At 40.0% G+C, this 21415-nt stretch overlaps 1 protein-coding gene across 1 annotated transcript in view; it reads right to left on the bottom strand.

The window, feature by feature from the left end:
* Window positions 1-251: 251 nt before the first annotated feature.
* The window catches only part of LOC135524053 (endoplasmin-like), a 78822-nt gene continuing 57658 nt past the window's right edge, over window positions 252-21415 (bottom strand). The window contains exons 17-26 of the mRNA XM_064951200.1: window positions 19578-19613; window positions 10983-11035; window positions 10647-10739; window positions 10128-10234; window positions 9725-9878; window positions 4316-4417; window positions 4026-4100; window positions 3814-3882; window positions 3109-3244; window positions 252-2809 (exon numbers count right to left, since the gene is read on the bottom strand). Of these exons, the coding sequence (XP_064807272.1) occupies window positions 2673-2809; window positions 3109-3244; window positions 3814-3882; window positions 4026-4100; window positions 4316-4417; window positions 9725-9878; window positions 10128-10234; window positions 10647-10739; window positions 10983-11035; window positions 19578-19613 (962 nt within the window). The 3' untranslated portion in view covers window positions 252-2672. The remainder of the gene's footprint in view (window positions 2810-3108; window positions 3245-3813; window positions 3883-4025; window positions 4101-4315; window positions 4418-9724; window positions 9879-10127; window positions 10235-10646; window positions 10740-10982; window positions 11036-19577; window positions 19614-21415) is intronic.

Below are 21415 nucleotides of genomic sequence, written 5' to 3' on the forward strand. Positions count from 1 at the left end.
AACCGAATCATGAGAAAACAAAAAGATCATTACTTGACAAATTGGAAAGAAATAATATAAAAACGGAGCAAACTGGAATGCTATTTGGCCCTAAACAGAGAGTACACAGTGGCAGAATACCTGGCCACTGTGACTGGCCCAAAATTAAGAAAAGCTTTGACTATGTACAGACTCAGTAGGAACAGCCTTGCTATTGAGAGAGGCTGCCATATTAGAAACACATATTTCCTTCAGATTACACAGACCCACAATGAATTGGAAAACAAATCACATTTTTATTAGGTGAAATACCACAGTGATCCATCACAGCAGCAATATTTGTGACCTGTTGCCACAAGAAAAGGGCAACCTGTGAATCACAAACACCATTGTAAATACAACCCATATTTATCCATTTATTTATTTTCAGTTTTGTACTTCAACTATTTGCACATTGTTACAACACTGTACATAGCCATAATATAACATTTTAAATGTCTCTATTCCTTTGAAACTTTTGTAAATGTAATGTTACTGCTAATTTCTGATTGTTTATTTCATTTTTGTTTATTATCTGTTTCACTTGCTTCGGCAATGTAAACATATGTTTCTCATGCCAATAAAGCCCTTTGAATTGAGTTGAATTGAGAGACAGAGAGCGAGAGAGGCTGCTATTGAGAAAGCATGGGACCATTGTGCACGTTTTCCAAAAGTTACAGGTTGTTTGCAATTTATGTAGAGGTAGACAGCAATAAATACAATACAACTATGGCTGTGTACCAAATGGAACCCTATTCCCTATATAGTGCACTACTTTGGACCAGGGCCCATAAGGCTCTGGTCAAAAGCAGTGCATTATGTAGGAAATAGGGTGTCAATTGGACACATCTTATCAATGTCCTTGAAGTCATGGCTTAAAACTGCATATTATTATGTTTCACTGGCACACGAGAACAGTTGCATTTAATAATTAATGTTGTACATTTAAAATGAGAAACACAAGGAAATAAACTAGCTCATTAAAGACAATAATGGTTCAAATACCATATTACCGGTATGGTAACTAGTGTCTAGTGCTGCAGCTTAGAGGATTCAAGAGCTCATAGTTGGTCAGCCAACTGTATTTATATTCTTACAAAACTATGATTATTTTGTTGTGCAAATGTATGGCATTATTAACTGTTTCTTAAAGCACACAGTGAATAATGTATTACAGTTTGTTCACAGACATGTTCAGGGAGTTGAATCACATGTTTGAGGAGACACATTTGCTATGAAAAAAGGACTACTGCTTCCATAAGTAAATTTACATTCTCTGATGTAGAAAGAAGATCTCCTTTTCCCTTATTTTCTGATGACAAGATTGTTTGTTCCTTCCACCATGTTGAAACAAAGGGACCTAGTTCCCTTCTGTATCCTATTAAATGCATGATCCCCCTTGCTAAAAGATACGTCAACATGAGAATATCAAATTATTAACAAAAAACTCTTAACTGTGAAATGCGATAATTAGTGTGACGTTATGATGACACCATCATAATCTAACAAGGATTTGAATGGCCTTTGGCACATTATGAAATATGATATCAGAATATTTGAAAGGACAATTTATATATCATCTATAATGTTATAGTGATCATTATACAAACAGTGTCAAAATGTGATAAATTCAATAAAATGCACACTTGTAGAAAATCTAAGAGGAAAAAGTTGAGGACAGAACAAATTAACATTTACATTTTGGATTTAACACGGATCTTTCTTTCAATAAAAATATTACTCCTAGACAAAATCATTTAAAACATACCATTGTGTCGTCTGGAATCAAACGTACACATTTTGTCTTACCCTATCTAAATCACATTTTCTGAACGGAAAACAATACTACCCACTGGTTTCGGCAACTTTATTTGACACCCAGCGTCATTATGTCATAACAGCTGTAACACTGTCATGACACATATTTAGACCCGTTGTGACATATATTGCATTATTTTATGGCTGGTTATGACACCTACATAAGAGTGTTTAAAACCCACAAAACCTACCACACAAGGCAAAACATTCCATTACACCATAGCTTACTTGTCAACAGTATGTTTATGTTATATAACATTTTATGAAATTGACCATATTAAATTATCATTGTAACTGTCCACACATTGATGTCAGACATCCCTACCCAATGCTCTGTTGCTGATGACTGAGATGAATACAGGAGCAGGACAAGACACCCCTTTGACTGATGACTGACATAAGGGCATGTACGTGATAGGCCTTTCTGGCTTATATGATTATGATAGTCATAATTCTTCTTCACAGGGACATAAAGAGTATTTTCTTAGTCCGATTAAAGTGACACAAGATGGGCATAATGCTTCATTACAGTGTCAAAGTGCATTTTCTGCAAAAAAAAGGAAGCTTCTTGGCAGGGAAAAAACAAAAACATTCTGATGTAGGTGTCATAACCAGTCATAAAATAACGCAATATATGTCACAACAGGTGTAACTATATGGGTCATGACAGTATTATGATCATGTTATTACATGTTATGTCAGCTTTTATGACATATGACATGTTTATGACCATGTCATAACATGTTATGATGCTGGGTGTCAAGTAAAGTGTTATCCTGGTTTTTCAATTCTTCTTCATAGTGCATCTCACTTAGTCTTTTTTCCCTTTCTGGATTTCATAGGTTTTTTCCCTCAATGTCAGTGGTGCTATTTCCAAACAACGTGACCAGCTGATCTTCGTAATTTGCAATGTTTCTCTTCATGATGTCCATGCAGGGGCCCAGCAACCTCTCAAATGCCTGGACATCCATAACTGGTAAACACAAGAGGAGAGGTGTCAGACACAGTAAAGGATAACTCTAAACAGATTACTTATATCCATTGTAGGTCCTGATCTGACAAAGATCCACATTGACAAAGAATAAGAACAGCCCATGATTGTGTTTGGAAACGTTATTAGCCCTTAAATCCTTATGTCTTCCGTCCTTGTTTCTCCCATTCCTCTCAAACTGAATTGGAGGAGACTCCAATGAGCTTTGAGAAAAATGTAGGACAAGGACGGAGGAGTATATAAGGATTTGAGACACAGCCCACAGAGTAAAGGCAGCATACCTAAACATTTAACACTTCCCACAGCAAAAGCTGAAGCAGCTCTGGGTTTGTTCGTGACCAAAGCCAGTTCTCCAAAGTACTGCCCTCTTGAGCACGTGGCTATATCGACCTCCTCATCCTCTTGGTCTTTTTTCGTCTAGAGAGAATACATAAGAGAGTAACATAAACAACATAATATCCCACAAATGGCCTCCTGAGTGGCGCAGTGGTCTAAGGCACTGCATCGCAGTGCTAGAGGCGTCACTACAGACCCAGGTTCGATCCTGGGCTGTATCACAACCGGCCGTGATCGGGAGTCCCATAGGGCGGCGCACAATTGGCCCAGCATTGTCCGGGTTAGAGGAGGGTTTGGGGGGGGGGTTTACTTGGCTTATCTCACTCTAGCGACTCCTTGTGCGGGCCGGGCGCCTGCAGGCTGACCTCGGTCATCAGTTGAACAGTGTTTCTCCGACACATTGGTGCGGCTGGCTTCAGGGTTAAGCGGGCAGGTGTTAAGAAGCGCGGTTTGGTGTGTCATGTTTCGGAGGATGCATGACTCGACCTTCACCTCACGAGCCTGTTGGGGAGCTGCAGCGATGAGACAAGGTCAAAATTGGGGAGAAAAAGGGGGTAAAATCCCCCACAAAAAATATCACACAAATCCATCTTAACTAAATTTCTATGTATGATACATTCAAATCTCTAATATCTTAGACACAAACTTACCCTGCTTCTTTTCATGGTGATTCTAACTTGACCAGATTCAACTATATAAAAACAATCTGCTAGATCACCCTGCAACAGAACATACATTACAGTATTTCAAATAGCAAATAAACAATACATTAGAATGAAAGAAATACTTGCAAGAAGTACAATTACCTGGCATGATCATATAAAATAGAAGAGAATAGAAGAGAAGATGGAGAAAACAATACCTGAGAGATGATCTGTTCTTCATCGCTGAATGGTTTAGAAGACAGCACGTCCACTACTTTCATTCTCTCTGAAAGCTGGGGATAACAGGGAAGGCAAACTTGGTTAAGACTGGTTTGCAGGGATGAGTTTGTTCTGTACTTTAAAATACACATCATCTGAATTCTGGGGATAACAGGACACACACTAATTGGATTGCAGGGACGTGTTTGTACTAATGTGAGAAAGAAAATGCACTTTGCGTTCACAAACATATTCTACTGATAAAGACAGAAACACAATAGATCTATACCTCTAGTGATGTAAGGAATGGAAGTGATTCAATGAACTCCTCATAAAGTCTCCTCTTCAACGCGTTGTTCTTTACAATGATCCTCCTGAATGTCAGACGATCCTGAAAATAGACACAGTTGTCAGTATCTCTAATCATTTATAATGGTAGGGTGAAAAACAACAAGTCATGTCGATGTCTGGCAATGGTGAATGATATAGTCAAGACAAACAGTCCACAATTTGGGATTGTTTTGTTCAGTGCAGTACTATTTCCACTCCTATGATTAATTTTTCCTTTTAGTCACTGTGTCCAACATAACATTTTCCAGCAGAGGGAGCTGCATCTCTAACCAATGTCAAGATTTTCCCCAAAAAGCTGTAGAAGTGTCCTATTATTATATCAAGCTATTATCATTGGTTGGTTTATCCGTATCCCCATTAGCGTTTACCGAAGCAGCAGCTATTCTTCCTGGGGTCCACACAAAAACATAAAACACGACAAATAACAAAACACTGATACACTCATAGACAAGAACAGTCACATAAAGCTATAATACAACAATATACAAACAATACAGCTAAATAATAATGTATTGTGTAGATTGCGTGTTAGAGTGTGATAATTTGTGGGTGGCAGGTAGCCTAGCAGTTAAGAGCGTTGTGCCAGTAACTGAAGGATTGCTGACTCGAATCCCTGAGCCAACGAGGTGAAAAATCTGTCAATGTGCCCTTGAGCAAGGCCCAAGTCGCTCTGGATAAGAGAGTAAGCTAAATGACTAAAATGTGAATGTTTGTGTGTGTGTCATTTCACAGTCCCTATTGTGCCATGAGATGATGTTTTATACATTTTTTATGGTAATTTTGCTCTTTGGTTGAGTAATTGGAGATAGCTCTGTATAATACTGTGGTGGGTGATTCTTAAACCAGTTTTAATCATGGCGGTAACAAAGTGATTTAGAAAGCTGATTGCTGCAGATGCATCATGGCTATCATTCTGAAGACTAAGATGCTTAGTTTATGACACAGTGTTTCAATTTAAATATATTTAACATTTGTGTCTGAATTTTGTACATTTTCACCACAAATTCTCATTAACGAAATGCGTCCGGATTAAATTCTCTGGTCATTTGTTACAATTTTACTGACTTATTTGAATAAAACACAAAATATGTTGCTGTAGTTTGTCCATAAATCATAAATGTTTTATACTAGTTGAAGTTTACATTAAACTATAATATTTATTATGTAAAAACAATGTCTTTCTCATTACCGTAACATGTTTTTTGATTTGCTGTAAAAACACTAATACATTTTTTATAGAGTTGTATTCACCCATGATGCATCATCTAGAAGAGTAGTCCTTAGATGAGCACGTTCATTTAATTTCTTCACTTATATGCGGGAATGAGGATCTTATTCTCAAACACCCTCTTTACGACTCTTGACCTTCTCATTACCGAAACGATTAAAGAGCTCAAATTGGGAAAAACTTAAGAGAACCATTAATTAACCAAAATGGAGGCATGAATGGGCCTCAGTGACGTGTTCAATTGTTCTCTGACTCGTGATGGCTGTCTCCTATTACTTTGAGCTAAAGCCCTTCTCATTACCATATCATTTTTCGTCTGTTTCGGTGATGAGAACCTTAATTTTGGTTACGATAATAAGCTAATTCTAATGTATAGTCAATGGGTGTGCTGTGCTGATAACTTAGATTGTATAAATTTTTTGTAAAACATCAGTTATTTGATTAAGAGAAGTTGTCAAAAAATATGTGTGTATAAACCCCATTTAATTGACTTAAAGCCACAATCTGGAGTTTGTGTTTCAGCAAAGAGCAAACCCCCCACTTAGAGGTATCCCCTATGTTTACATGTGTACCTGTTTGTTTTAGCATTTACCTGTACTGTTGTTTGATATCCCACATATTTTGATTATTTATAAGCATATCGTGTTATTCTATTTGCATATTGGATATCATTAAATTTATAAATAGATCTAAAATACCTTAGAACAACACATATCCATGTCTTAATACACCAATGTTACCTGTAAAGACCTTGGAGAAATGTAAAAAATAAATTTAAAAAGTAGCCTTTTAACTTTTGAAAATACATGCACGTAATTACAGTATTTATACTTGTGCTAAAATAAGGGGTATTTTAGTCAATTGCATTAAGATCAGTGATTTTAGTATTATACAAGTCATTTGAGATTAACAAATAACACAGTTTGATGTATTGGGTTACTGAATCTCTAATAGAGCCCAGGACAGTTTTTCAATGGCAATCTATGCAACACTCATTACCAAAACAGGCATTTTCATCTACGAAAGCTGCTTTTCAGTACCGTAAATACACCGATATTTAGGAAATATTCCGAAAAATAAAATGTATACTTTAGTAATTTTGACTTAATCTGATAGTTCTTTATGTGTACATAAACATGACATGAATACACAAGTAATTATGACAAAAAAAATAGATTCAGAAAAGGTTATGTGTTGCTGTAATGAGATAAATTACAACATAAATGTGTAGAATTAAATTTGTAATATATTTGTTTGCAGTGTTGTGCTTAACTCAGACCTTTTCAATCAGTGAGAAATGTAAAATAAAATGTATTCAAATTATGTTTATATCTTTTTTGGACTTAATAATATCTGATCAATAAACATAACAATAATTATTAATTAAATAGCTAAAAATCCTAATCTTAGTAATCCAAGAGGAATTATGGTTGAAAATGTGTTTCTTTTTTAAAACTATTATTTTGTCAAGTGCCAGTTTCTTGAGAATCACCCATGTGTTCCGTGAATTCATTTTGGACTTGGGGACTGTGAAGAGACCCCTGGTGGCATGTCTTGTGGGGTGTGTCTGAGCTGAATGTCATTTAATTATGCAGACAATCTGGAATTTTCAGATCACAGTAATATTTCTCATAAAAACGAAAAGAGAAGATGATAATCTCTTGTCTAACCTCAACCGAGAAAGACTGACATGCATGTTCTTGATGTTAGTTCTGTAGGCAGCAAGGCATGCTGCTCTGTTTGAGCCAGATGCAGCTTTGCTTGGTATTTTCTGTTGCTGCACTTCACCATTTTACTGGACAGTAATCAATATTGGACAAGACCAGAGCCTGAACAACTAGTACAGTTGATTTTTGTGTAAAAAACCATTTTCATAGACATACCCCTCCACATCTTCACAACTAATTTGTCAATATGACTTGACCATGATAATTAACCATCCAACGTTATACCTAGGAGTATAGCTTCCTCAACTTGCTCAATGGTCACACCCTTTATGTACAACTCCAGTTGTGGTTTAGGAAATATTAGAGAATGTTTTTAACCAAATACAATGCTATTTTGAATTACCCATTCTAATTTTCCCAAGTACTCAATGCCATGGTCTGGTAGCATTTGGGGTTTATCACATGTACAAAGACTCAAGTGCTGCTAATGTACAGAGTGTAATCCTTACAGCTCAGAGAGGAAAGATTCTTGGAAGCTCTTTGTACAAAACATGGCTTTTCCCTCACTGAGCTTTCTCAGATGTTTATCGATAGCTTAATACATACAGTGCATTCGGTAAGTATTCAGACCCCTTGACTTTTTCCACATTTTGTTACATTACAACCTTATTCTAAAATTGATAAAATTATTTTTTCCCTAATCAATCTACACAGAATACCCCATAATGACAAAGCGAAAAAAGGTTTTTAGACATTTGTGCAACTGTATAAACATATGTTATGTATCTTACATACGTATGTTATGTATCTTATTTACATAAGTATTCAGACCCTTTGCTGTGAGACTCGAAATTGAGCTCAGGTGCATCCTGTATCCATTGATCATCGTTGAGATGTTTCTAGAACTTGATTGGAGTCCACACGTGGTAACTAAATTGATTGGACATGATTTGGAAAGGCACACACCTACAGTATCTATATAAGGTCTTACTGTTGACAGTGCATGTCAGAGCAAAAAACCAAGCCGTGAGTTCGAAGGAATTGTCTGTAGAGTTCCGAAACAGGATTGTGTCGAGGCAGAGATCTGGGGAAGGATACCAAAAAATGTCTGCAGCATTGAAGGTCCCCAAGAACACAGTTGCCTGCATCACTCTTAAATGGAAGAAGTTAGGTACCACCAATACTCTTCCTAGAGCTGGCTGGCCACCCGGCCATACTGAGCAATCGGGGGAGAAGGGCATTGGTCCGCGAGGTGACCAAGATCCCAATGGTCACTCTGACAGAGCTTCAGAGTTCCTCTGTGGGGATGGGAGAACCTTCCAGTAGGACAACCATCTCTGCAGCACTCTACTAATCAGGTCTTTCATTGAGGAAAGGGGAAAGGGGGATACCTAGTCAGTTGTAGAACTCAATGCCTTCAGCTGAAATGTGTATTCCGCATATGCCTTAATCGACATCCACGTCTTTGGCACCCTGGGAACAGTGGGTTAACTGTCTTCTTCAGGAGTGACCCGACTCATCAGTGAAAGGCACATGACAGCCCACTTGGAGTCAAAAGTCACCTAAAGACTCAGACCATACAAAACAAGATTCTCTGGTCTGATGAAACCAAGATTGAATTCTGGTCTGAATGCCAAGCGTCACGTCTGGAGGAAACCTGGCACCATCCCTATGGTGAAGCATGGTGGAGGCAACATCATGCTATGTGGATGTTTTTCAATGGCAGGGACTGGGAGACTAGTCAGGGTTGAAAGAAAAATGAACGGAGCAAAGTACAGAGAGATCCTTGATGAAAACCTGCTCCAGAGCGCTCAGGACCTCAGACTGGGGTGAAGGTTCACCTTCCAACAGGACAATGACCCGAAGTACGCCGCCAAGACAACGCAGGAGTGGCCCAGCCAGAGACCTGAAAATAGCCATGCAGCGACACTCCCCATCCAACCTGACAGAGCTTGAGAGGATTTGCAGAGAAGAATGGAAGTTCGAACAATTACAGGAGTGCCAAGCTTGTAACGTAATAACCAAGAAGATTTGAGGCTGTAATCACTGCCAAAGGTGCTTCAACAAAGTATGAGTAAAGGCTCTGAATACATATGTAAATGGATTATTTCAGTTATTTATTTTTTATTTCTAAAAACCTGTTTTTGCTTTGTCATTATGGGTATTGTGTGTAGATTGATGAGGGAAACAAATATTTATTACATTTTAGAATAAGGCGTAACGTAACAAAATGTGGAAAAAGTCAAGGGGTCTGAATACTTTGCACCACCTTACAGGCATTTTGTCCATGTGATTGATGCAAAATTGACGACTGAGCCATGCTGACAATGACCGTTTCCCAGAAAACTGCCAGACAACTGCTACCGCATCATACAATATGCACTGTACAGTACTGTCGGTTACTGCATGTACAATGAGGAACAGTTTATGGGGCAGAAAATAATTCACTCACCAGGCACCAGAGAGCTCCGGGCGAGGTGGCTATGATGGTAGCAGCCCTGGGGGTGTTGTACATCAGGGCCAGCTCTCCAAAGCTCCCCCGGTTATCATAGGCTCCCACAGTCTTCTCAATGCCATCAACCCTCATGCAGATATCAAATATCCCTCTGAGAGAGGGGTGAGAGAGGATGAGATTTAGAGAGAACAATTTGGATCATATAATAGTCCTTTCAAGACAAATACAGTGATCAACTGAAATGAAACTATTGCCAAATATACTATGATGTATGGGAGGAACATTTGGGGAGTAACCCCGAAAGGTTGTCAGTCCAACAGTTTAACCATTACGCCAAGAAGTCCAAACCTCTTGATGAGGTTGTTAGGTGTTAAGGTTACTATAGTATGTCAGGGTTTACCTTTCTATGACATAGAAGTTATCCCCATCGTCATCTTGATCTATGATGTGCTCTCCTACCTCAAAGAACTTCTCAAACATGGCATCAAGTACTTGGGAAAATTGTTCCTGTGGTGTGAGATAACAAACAATAAATAAAAATACAGACTGAAACAAAGACCTGAGGAGTATATCAAACTAGCAGTCTATTCAAATAGAAAACATTGTAGGCCCTAGGCTACACATTACTCATTACACATTGCACAGCATCATACATACAGTACGTAGGATACATGAATATTTCAACTTGATTCCTCGCTACATGTTGTTACAGTACTTAAACATAATTGGCAAAACAATCCCACAGTGCATCGGGCCATGGCACAAAGCTACTGGCCCCAGGCTACACTCTGTTCTCTTTTCTGTATATAGCGTGTGTGCGTGTGCGTGTGTAATGAACCATAGCAGATAGTGAATGGAGGGAAAGGGAGACCCACTACAGTACAATGAGGGACTAAAAATATAACATTCTTCATCTTACCGGGTCCAGGTTTTTAAACAGGAGGATATCTCTGCAGGCCTCCTGTAGTCTTTGCCTCTGCTCGTCTGTTTTAGGGTGGGTCACCTGGGAAAGCTATTGTTATATGGAAAGTTATTGACAAAGATATTTTGAAACAACACGTCTTTTGTCCTTCACATCCAATTATCTGTATACTCCACACACTAATACCAATACTCATCTAGTACAACATCCTTTAGAAAACATAGCTGACATTTAGCTTGTCATCATTTTTTATCTCCAGAGTTCATTTCTTCAACAGTTCCTCTGTAGTCTCTGTAATAGTTGCATGTACAGTACCAATTTTTGAAATCTTACCCTTTGCTCTTTGTCCTCCTCGTCTTCATCAGGGTTGAATGCCTCGGCACACACTGTATGATAGAAGAGGTTATTGAAAGTTACTGCAAGACATTCACATTCACTGAAAATACAATATGCTGACCAGAAACACACATTCTGTTGAAGACATATGTTGCTTGTCAGAAAAGGTTAACAAAAAAAATCTAAGAAATGTAGAAAAGTAGAAATACAAGATTGTGCACAGAAATGTGTCACTGTATTTAATCCATTACTGATCCTATAAGCAACTGTCTTATTCATGGTGGATTTAGAGCCTTTGTGTAAAATTATTTTATTAAACGCAACCTTGTTTTAAAGTATTGGGCCTATAACGAACTTCATCAAGATGTACGTTGTCTGTGTAAGAGATTCATTAAAGATAATACGCGGTCCATGTTCCAACAAAGGAATATATTGTAAAAATACGTGGATATCCATGACATCTCTGAGAGATTTAGTAATCCTAATAATGTATCACTTTTTAAACAGATCAGAGAAATAAAAAGTGAGTTAACACAAACAGAATTGAGTCAGAGTTCAGATCCTACTTGTGACTAACATAAAGCACATACTGTATTTATTATGGGGTGATAATACCTTAATTTTACACTTGAATTTGACATAAAGACTTTTTAATTGAAGATGCAATAGACCTTTTTCAGAGTTTTTCACAGTTCAGCTTCTGTAATACCACACAAAAACAAAGGCACTGAGCCCAAACCTCCCCTTAAGACTTTAAAGATGAGTGGCCAGGGGGTCTCTTTTCACCTTTCTTCTGGCATGAGTGCCCAACAGCTAGCCTGGTCAACCAGACTGAGTGCTACGATCATTGGTGAGCTTAGTGGTCAGTATCGTTGACCGGCCTAGCCAATCAGCTCCTAGATGCCTCCAGCCAACCATCCTCTTACTAACTATCCAGATAGCAGCACAGTCACTCCTCTGTCTGTCCGTCTTCATCAATAACCTCAACTTCCCACACAACAGACTAGGATGGATCCTCATATCAACACGGTCCTGCTGCCGCAAGTTTCAACTCACATCATTTTGTGATTGACTTCCTTCCTGGGGTTTGTTAAAGGAAGATCGAGATGACGGTGATAATTCATCTGTATTGTAAGCGAGGCTGGGTAAAATGAAACACAGTGGAGGAAGAGATCGGATTAATGGCCTCTGTGAGTGTTAATACCTACCAGTTACAGTATCCAGGGGATTTTCATATCCACAACGACCGGAGACTTTAACTGTCCTACATACTCATTCTTACTCTAATGTTAAACAAAATCAAAAGAATATGATAGAATAGAACTAAAAACATTGTGATCTTTACTACAGAGTGGACCTAAAAAAGTCTGGAGCATAACTACCTGTGTAACTTCAGAAAGTATCCTTGAGTAAGAGACATTTCTGTTTTGTAAGTAGACTGCTGACTAAACGAACAGTCCAGACAGAGAAGTACTGTACTGTAGAAAATTGAAGATTCCTGGTAAAGCAAGTTAATTATTGAAATGGTGGTGTGTTGTTATAAGAACAGACACTACAGTGCTGCTGACTAAATTACTGTTGATTTCAGGCGCTCTGGGACTGGGTATTTCACGGTTGAAAAGTTAAAATAGTTAAAATAGACTACAGCAGAAGCATATCCCTATAGTGGTTTGTCCTTTAAAAGTTGCAGCGTACTGCGCCACAGCTTACTTGGTGCCACAGAATTCTATGGCACGTTATTTAAGTGCCAGACACTAGTACACTAGTATGTCCTGTGTGGCTCAGTCGGTAGAGCATGGCGCTTGCAACGCCAAGCATCGTGGGTTCGATTCCCGCTAGGGCCACCCATATGTAAAAGTAGTGGCCCCAGCCGACTTGTAAGTCGCTTTGGACAAAAGCGTCTGCTAAATGGGATATATTATTATATTAGTACCATTAATGCTAGTTAGTGCTAGTTTGACCACCAGAGTGCATCTTTGAGAAGCATTTGATAGCCTTCAATAAAGGCTGTACTAGAGATTTTTTTTTTTTTTTGTAAGAACATAGTATATGGGAATGATTTTAAGACATTTTTATTAATTAATTAGATTAACATTATGGTGTTTCTATTTCTATTCCAAGCTCTGGAATGGAAAATATGATGCTGTACAAAGTGACGGTCGGGAGTAGGCTACAGTACTTGGCTATTTTTTTAAAGAATCCCTGTGTTGTGTAGGCACGTGGGAGACCGGGGTTCAATTCCCCGACTGTCCTTGTAAATAAGAATTTGCTCTTAACTGACTTGCCTACTTAAATAAAGGATACACTAAGAGCATAACATTGCTACACCCTAATTGTATAATTGTATTCTACCCAATACCCAAATGGAGATTCAGTGAAAATAAAAATGACATTGATTTATCAAGACCAGTCCCCATGCTTGTCTCAGAGCAGCGCGAAATGGTGCTAAAATAGTTGTAGGCTGTTGCTTCAAATCCTATTGCTTCTATCTTCAATATGCTCTTTAAATAAATAAGGCATACATCACTTTTAACAGCACATTACTCAACACTAGTGAGACTCATGTTGCCTACGGTTGGCCTACAGTATATTGAAAAATATGATGTGACTCTCCGCCGATAATTACATATAGAGGATTGGAGGATTCCAAATTAAAACCAAAAGCCACCTCATGGGTCTCCCGGTGGTGAACAGTCCAGACAGAGAAGTACTTGACACTTGTATCAAACCTGCATCTGTAGCAACGCATTTTGCACTGTGGGTGCCCCCATCCACTCTGGAGACCCCATCCACAAAGTATCAAAATACAGAGAGGTGTTGGTAAAGGTATATCATCCTGCTAATAGCCCATAATGGGCTATTATACAGTGGGGCAAAAAAGTATTTAGTCAGCCACCAATTATGCAAGTTCTCCCACTTAAAAAGATGAGAGAGGCCTGTATTTTTCATCATAGGTACACTTCAACTATGACAGACAAAATGAGAAAAAAACTCCAGAAAATCACATTGTAGGATTTTTTATGAATTTGTTTGCAAATGATGGTGTAAAATAAGTATTTGGTCAATAACAAAAGTTTCTCAATACTTTTCTATATACCCTTTGTTGGCAATGACAGAGGTCAAACGTTTTCTGTAAGTCTTCACAAGGTTTTCACACACTGTTGCTGGTATTTTGGCCCATTCCTCCATGCAGATCTCCTCTAGAGCAGTGATGTTTTGGGGCTGTTGCTGGGCAACATGGGCTTTCAACTCCCTCCAAAGATTTTCTATGGTGTTGAGATCTGGAGACTGGCTAGGCCACTCCAGGACCTTGAAATGCTGCTTACGAAGCCACTCCTTCGTTGCCCGGGCGGTGTGTTTAGGATCATTGTCATGCTGAAAGACCCAGCCACGTTTCATCTTCAATGCCCTTGCTGATGGAAGGAGGTTTTCACTCAAAATCTCAAGATACATGGCCCCATTCATTCTTTCCTTTACACGGATCAGTCGTCCTGGTCCCTTTGCAGAAAAATAGCCCCAAAGCATGATGTTTCCACCCCCATACTTCACAGTAGGTATGGTGTTCTTTGGATGCAACTCAGCATTATTTGTCCTCCAAACATGACGAGTTGAGTTTTTACCAAAAAGTTATATTTTGGTTTCATCTGACCATATGACATTCTCCCAATCTTCTTCTGGATCATCCAAATGCTCTCTAGCAAACTTCAGACGGGCCTGGACATGTACCTGCTTAAGCAGGGGGACACGTCTGGCACTGCAGGATTTGTGTCCCTGGCGGCGTAGTGTGTTACTGATGGTAGGCTTTGTTACTTTGGTCCCAGCTCTCTGCAGGTCATTCACTAGGTCCCCCCGTGTTGTTCTGGGATTTTTGCTCACCGTTCTTGTGATCATTTTGACGCCCACGGGGTGAGATCTTGCGTGGAGCCCCAGATCAAGGGAGATTATCAGTGGTCTTGTATGTCTTCCATTTCCTAATAATTGCTCCTACAGTTGATTTTCTTTAAACCAAGCTGCTTACCTTTTGCAGATTCATTCTTCCCAGCCTGGTGCAGGTCTACAATTTTGTTTCTGGTGTTCTTTGACAGCTCTTTGGTCTTGGCCATATTGGAGTTTGGAGTGTGACTGTTTGAGGTTGTGGACAGGTGTCTTTTATACTGCTAACAAGTTCAAACAGGTGCCATTAATACAGGTAATGATTGGAGGACAGAGAAGCCTCTTAAAGAAGAAGTTACAGGTCTGTGAGAGCCAGAAATCTTGCTTGTTTGTAGGTGACCAAATACTTATTTTCCACCATAATTTGCAAATAAATTCATTAAAAATCCTACAATGTGATTTTCTGGATTTTTTTTCTCATTTTGTCTGTCATAGTTGAAGTGTACCTATGATGAAAATTACAGACCTCTCTCATCTTTTTAAGTGGGAGAACTTGCACAATTGGTGGCTGACTAAATACTTTTTTGCCCCACTGTAATACTGTACATGGTGTCCAAGTCAGGATAACCAAAACATTTATTTATTAAAGACTATCAAAAAAAATGTTGGTACTTATTTATCATGAATGAGCGAGTCACTCGGCTTTTTGTAGGTGCCGGGCTATATGACTGTGCCATACAACTTGATCATTTTTCACGATATTTTGGGGGTTATTTTGTTTTCAAAAAACGAAAGAGTGCAACTGTAATCTGAATCAAGGCCAAAACATTTATTTCTGTTTTTAGATGTAATACATAATACTTTTCACTGTATTATTTATTTTGTCTTTTCTGGTGGATTAAACAGCCAACCTAACATAGAAATAAATTTGAAGATAAAATTATCCCCCTACCCTCCTTCTAGGCAAGTCTATTGTCCAGCTACCTGCTAATAGCCATAATGGCAGTGTACAACGAGACCGTGTGTGTTTCAAAGAGTATTTTCCAGTAAGCAACAATTTGTTTACCTTCATTAGACAACTTTGTTCCAATATTTCTGTAATTCAGTGATATTTACTCCCATAGTAATTCGTTATGGATCCATAACTAAATAAATATCTGCATTTTAAAAGAATATTTTTATCATCATTTTATTAACAAAAGCATAAAGGTGTTGATGAAGAAATACTGTACTGCTGTTTTGAGTTAGAAATTAAATACTTCAGAGTACTTGTGCATCGAATACATTGCAGGTAGGGGGATGTTCACACCAACACACCTTGAAGCTTACAGGGCTAAGTGCCACAAACAAAGTTAACTACCCACACTGAAAGGACGGAAAAAGGGCTACCTAAGTATGACTCCTAATCAGAGACAACGATAGACAGCTGTCCCTGATTGAGAACCATACCCGGCCAAAACATAGAAATAAAGAAACCTAGAAATAAAAAAATAGAATGCCCACCCCACATCACACCCTGACCTAACCAAATAGAGAAATAAAACGGCTTTCTAAGGTCAGGGCGTGACATATCCCCTGTGTATTTATACCTGTGTTCTCTGTTCGTCTGTTGCCAGTTCGTCTTCTTTTTTCAAGTCAACCAGCGTTTTGTGTCTCAGCTCCTGCTTTTTTCAGTCTCTTTTCTCGCCCTCCTGCTTTTGACCCTTGCCTGTTCTGACTCCGAGCACGCCTGCCTGACCAATCTGCCTGCCCAACACTAAGCCTGCCTGCCAACCAGTACCGTTGCCCCACCTCTGGTTTACTGCCTGCCTTGAACTGTCTATTGCCTGCTCCTGTTGGAATATTAAACTATTGTTTATTCGACGTGGTCTGCACCTGGGTCTTACCTTCACACCTGACAGTTTACCTTCATTAGACAACTTTGTTCCAATATTTCTGTAACTCAGTGATATTTATTCCCATAGTATTGCTTTATGGAGCCAGAACTAAATAAACATCGGATTTTGAAAGAGTATTTTCATAATTATTTTATTAACGAAAGCATTAAGATGCCATTATTAGTGACATTGTTTTAGTTTGAAAGTGCAGACTGGCACTAAGAACAGCGGGAACGTCTCCCTAGTCAGCTCCATTATTAGTGCAACGCCCCTTAAAATGTTGCTCTGTGCCACCCAGTGTGGTGGGGTGGCGGTCCACCCCCCCTCCCTCCCCCTTCCTCCCTTCCCCATGGACTAGGTCTGTCTTCTGTGCGCAGCTCTTCGGCCCATCCAGAGCCCCCTGCCCTCGTGTCTTGAACCTTGTGTGCTTTCAGTGGATACATCTTGAGAACTGCAAGGCAATCCCATTGTGCACCACTCGGGTGCCATGACCAATATGACCCATATACACTGCTCAAAAAAATAAAGGGAACACTAAAATAACACATCCTAGATCTGAATGAATAAAATATTCTTATTAAATACTTTTTTCTTTACATAGTTGAATGTGCTGACAACAAAATCACACAAAATTATCAATGGAAATCAAATTTATCAACCCATGGAGGTCTGGATATGGAGTCACACTCAAAATTAAAGTGGAAAACCACACTACAGGCTGATCCAACTTTGATGTAATGTCCTTAAAAAAAGTGAAAATGAGGCTCAGTAGTGTGTGTGGCCTCCACGTGCCTGCATGACCTCCCTACAACACCTGGGCATGCTCCTGATGAGGTGGCAGATGGTCTCCTGAGGGATCTCCTCCCAGACCTGGACTAAAGCATCTGCCAACTCCTGGACAGTCTGTGGTGCAACGTGGCGTTGGTGGACGGAGCGAGACATGTTGTCCCAGATGTGCTCAATTGGATTCAGGTCTGGGGAACGGGCGGGCCAGTCCATAGCATCAATGCCTTCCTCTTGCAGGAACTGCTGACACACTCCAGCCACATGAGGTCTAGCATTGTCTTGCATTAGGAGGAACCCAGGGCCAACCGCACCAGCATATGGTCTCACAAGGGGTCTGAGGATCTCATCTCGGTACCTAATGGCACTCAGGCTACCTCTGGCGAGCACATGGAGGGCTGTGCGGCCCCCCCAAAGAAATGCCACCCCACACCATAACTGACCCACTGCCAAACCGGTCATGCTGGAGGATGTTGCAGGCAGCAGAACGTTCTCCACGGCGTCTCCAGACTCTGTCACGTCTGTCACATGTGCTCAGTGTGAACCTGCTTTCAGAGCACAGGGCGCCAGTGGCAAATTTGCCAATCTTGGTGTTCTCTGGCAAATGCCAAACGTCCTGCACTGTGTTGGGCTGTAAGCACAACCCCCAGCTGTGGACTTCGGGCCTTCATACCATCCTCATGGAGTCTGTTTCTGACCGTTTGAGCAGACACATGCACATTTGTGGTCTGCTGGAGGTCATTTTGCAGGGGTCTGGCAGTGCTCCTCCTGCTCCTCCTTGCACAAAGGCGGAGGAAGCGGTCCTGCTGCTGGGTTGTTGCCCTCCTACGGCCTCCTCCACATCTCCTGATGTACTGGCCTGTCTCCTGGTAGCGCCTCCATGCTCTGGACACTACGCTGACAGACACAGCAAACCTTCTTGCCACAGCTCGCATTGATGTGCCATCCTGGATGAGCTGCACAACCTGAGCCACTTGTGTGGGTTGGAGACTCCGTCTCATGCTACCACTAGAGTGAAAGCACAGCCAGCATTCTAAAGTGGCCAAAACATAAGCCAGGAAGCATAGGAACTGAGAAGTGGTCTGTGGTTATCACCTGCAGAACCACTCCTTTATTGGGGGTGTCTTGCTAATTGCCTATAATTTCCACCTGTTGTCTATTCCATTTGCACAACAGCATGTGAAATTTATTGTCAATCAGAGTTGCTTCCTAAGTGGACAGTTTGATTTCACAGAAGTGTGATTGACTTGGAGTTACATTGTGTTGTTTAAGTGTTCCCTTTATTTTTTTGAGCAGTGTATATTGTCCTGCTAATAACTGTGTTAATAATATATCTGTGAGAATATCCAAGGGGATTTTATATAATTCTAAATTAATAACAATAATAATCGCTTTGTTAAAAAATATATATATATTTTGGAGATTATTTTGTTTTCAAATAAATGTAAAATGAGTGAGAAAAAGGCCAATCTTTAACATGGGGTGAGACATTGTTACTAATTTGTAAATAAAGCCCGTTTGTTATTTATTTATGTTTTTAGAGGGAGAGAACCAAATACCTACAGTCATCGCATGGGTCTCCCAGTCGAGGCCAGCACGGGTATTGAACCAGCATCTGTTGCAACACGGCTTGCACTGCTACGCAGTGTCTTAGACCTTTGCGCCACTCAGGCACTGTACAGCGTGACCGGTCGGGAAAGGGCTACAATACTACAGTAAGAGCAAAATTATCCTAACAAAATAAAATAATAAAAACCTTAGTGTAACAACAGTTTTAGTAAGTAATACTGAAGTCGTGCACAATTATCAGTTTCTATTTAGGTTTATGTCGCCCATTCATTGTAGGTTAGAGACACAGTAGGTAATCAGTGCTCCAACTCCCCCTTGCGCTGGTCTGGAGCAATGAAGTGGTGACGCAGGGTACCGTACTAAACCACAATAATACCTCTAAGTCCCGCAGCATAATAACAAACCTTTAGTGGAGCCACCACTGTACTAATAATGTTCAGGCTTTTGTTCCACCCTAACACACCAGAAACAACAAAAATAACACACTCACCTGATGCTCTTCTAATAAATCGACTCATCACAGGAGCTGAAAAAAAGTGGAAAAACGAGGTGATCATATAGGATTATATTGGAATCTGTTGTGGTGAAACTGCCATGTCAGTTTGCGATATTACAACAACAAATATCACTTCAAACAACGAACACTGTTTATTCCCTCAGACATCATTGCATATCATTGCACACGCGATAGAACAGCAGAGTGTGTCCTACGATTTTTTGAAATTACTTTTCTGGAAGCTCATCTTCTCCTTTTCCAAAACAAAACAAAAACAATAACAAATGCGCCTGGGGCGACCAGTGGCACTGTTTTTACAGATCTCAGCTTTAAGGCCAAATCAAGAAATGTTGCAGTGATACCATACATGTTCTAATTTTTTTAATCAAAGCTGGCAACTAAATGACAGGTGAAAAGGACTCTTAACCTACTGTGGATTGTTATAACAATGTTGAACACAGATGTTACCTAATGCTGAATGCATATCCCATCTTTTTGATAAATTCATCAATATTGCCCATGTGGAGCTAACATGGCAGCCATGGAATCAGTCATAATACTTTTGGTAGAAACATCAATGTCCAAACTCTCTATTATATATTTGCTTTGCAAAACACCAGGGAAGAAAGCACCCTTTGCTAACCGAAAACTCCCAATAAGGAAGTGATGCTGAGTCCTTTGAAGTGTGTTTTGCTTCTCTGATCAAGAATCTGTCCAATGAAAATCTAACTGTTAAAAGTTCATATTTAATCAAATGTATCTATAAAGCCCTTTTTACATCAGCCCATGTACAGAAACCTAGCATAAAACCCCAATATTTTGTTAACTCATACACAAATAACTCATCCTATACTTTTATTTGTGGCCAAAGCATGAATTGGAGAAAAAAAAACACTTCAAAAAGCCCACCTCAAACTTGTATTTCAAACAGACTGTTTAAAAAATGCTTGCTATTGCCTCATAGAGGATGGTGAGCTGGCCAATCAGCGGTCTACTCGCATTAATATTTTTAATGACCGGTATACGCCCACACCATTCTATTGTTGGGGTACACCTACATCATTCTAACACTGTCACGACTTCTGCTGAAGTCGTTGCCTCTCCTTGTTCGGGCAGTGCTCGGCGTTCGACGTCACCGGTCTTCTAGCCATCATTGATCCATTTTTCATTTTCCATTGGTTTTGTCTTGTCTTCCCACACACCTGTTTTCAATCCCATTCATTACCTGTTGTGTATTTAACCCTCTGTTTCCCCTCATGTCTTTGTCAGAGATTGTTTATTGTCAGTGTAGTGTTTTTGTTGTATAGGTGCGCGACGGGTCTTCGTACCCATATTTGTTTATGTTCCTTTTTCTGTTTAGTGTTATGGAGCATGTTACTAGGACATTATTAAAAGACTTCACAGGGTTACACCACGATCCTGGTCGTTGTGGATCGGTTTTCAAAGTCCTGTCGTCTCCTCCCTTTGCCCGGTCTCCCTACGGCCTTACAAACTGCAGAGGCCCTGTTTACACACGTTTTCCGGCACTATGGGGTGCCTGAGGATATAGTGTCTGATCGGGGTCCCCAGTTCACATCAAGGGTCTGGAAGGCGTTCATGGAGCGTCTGGGGATCTCGGTCAGTCTTACCTCAGGTTTTCACCCCGAGAGTAATGGACAGGTGGAGAGAGTTAACCAGGATGTGGGTAGGTTTCTGCGGCCATATTGCCAGGATCGGCCGGGCGAGTGGGCGAAGTTCGTGCCCTGGGCAGAGATGGCTCAGAACTCGCTACGTCACTCCTCCACTAACCTTACTCCTTTTCAGTGTGTATTAGGGTATCAGCCGGTTCTGGC

Source organism: Oncorhynchus masou, chromosome 31 (genome assembly GCF_036934945.1).
Source record: "Oncorhynchus masou masou isolate Uvic2021 chromosome 31, UVic_Omas_1.1, whole genome shotgun sequence".
Taxonomy (NCBI): Eukaryota; Metazoa; Chordata; class Actinopteri; order Salmoniformes; family Salmonidae; genus Oncorhynchus; species Oncorhynchus masou.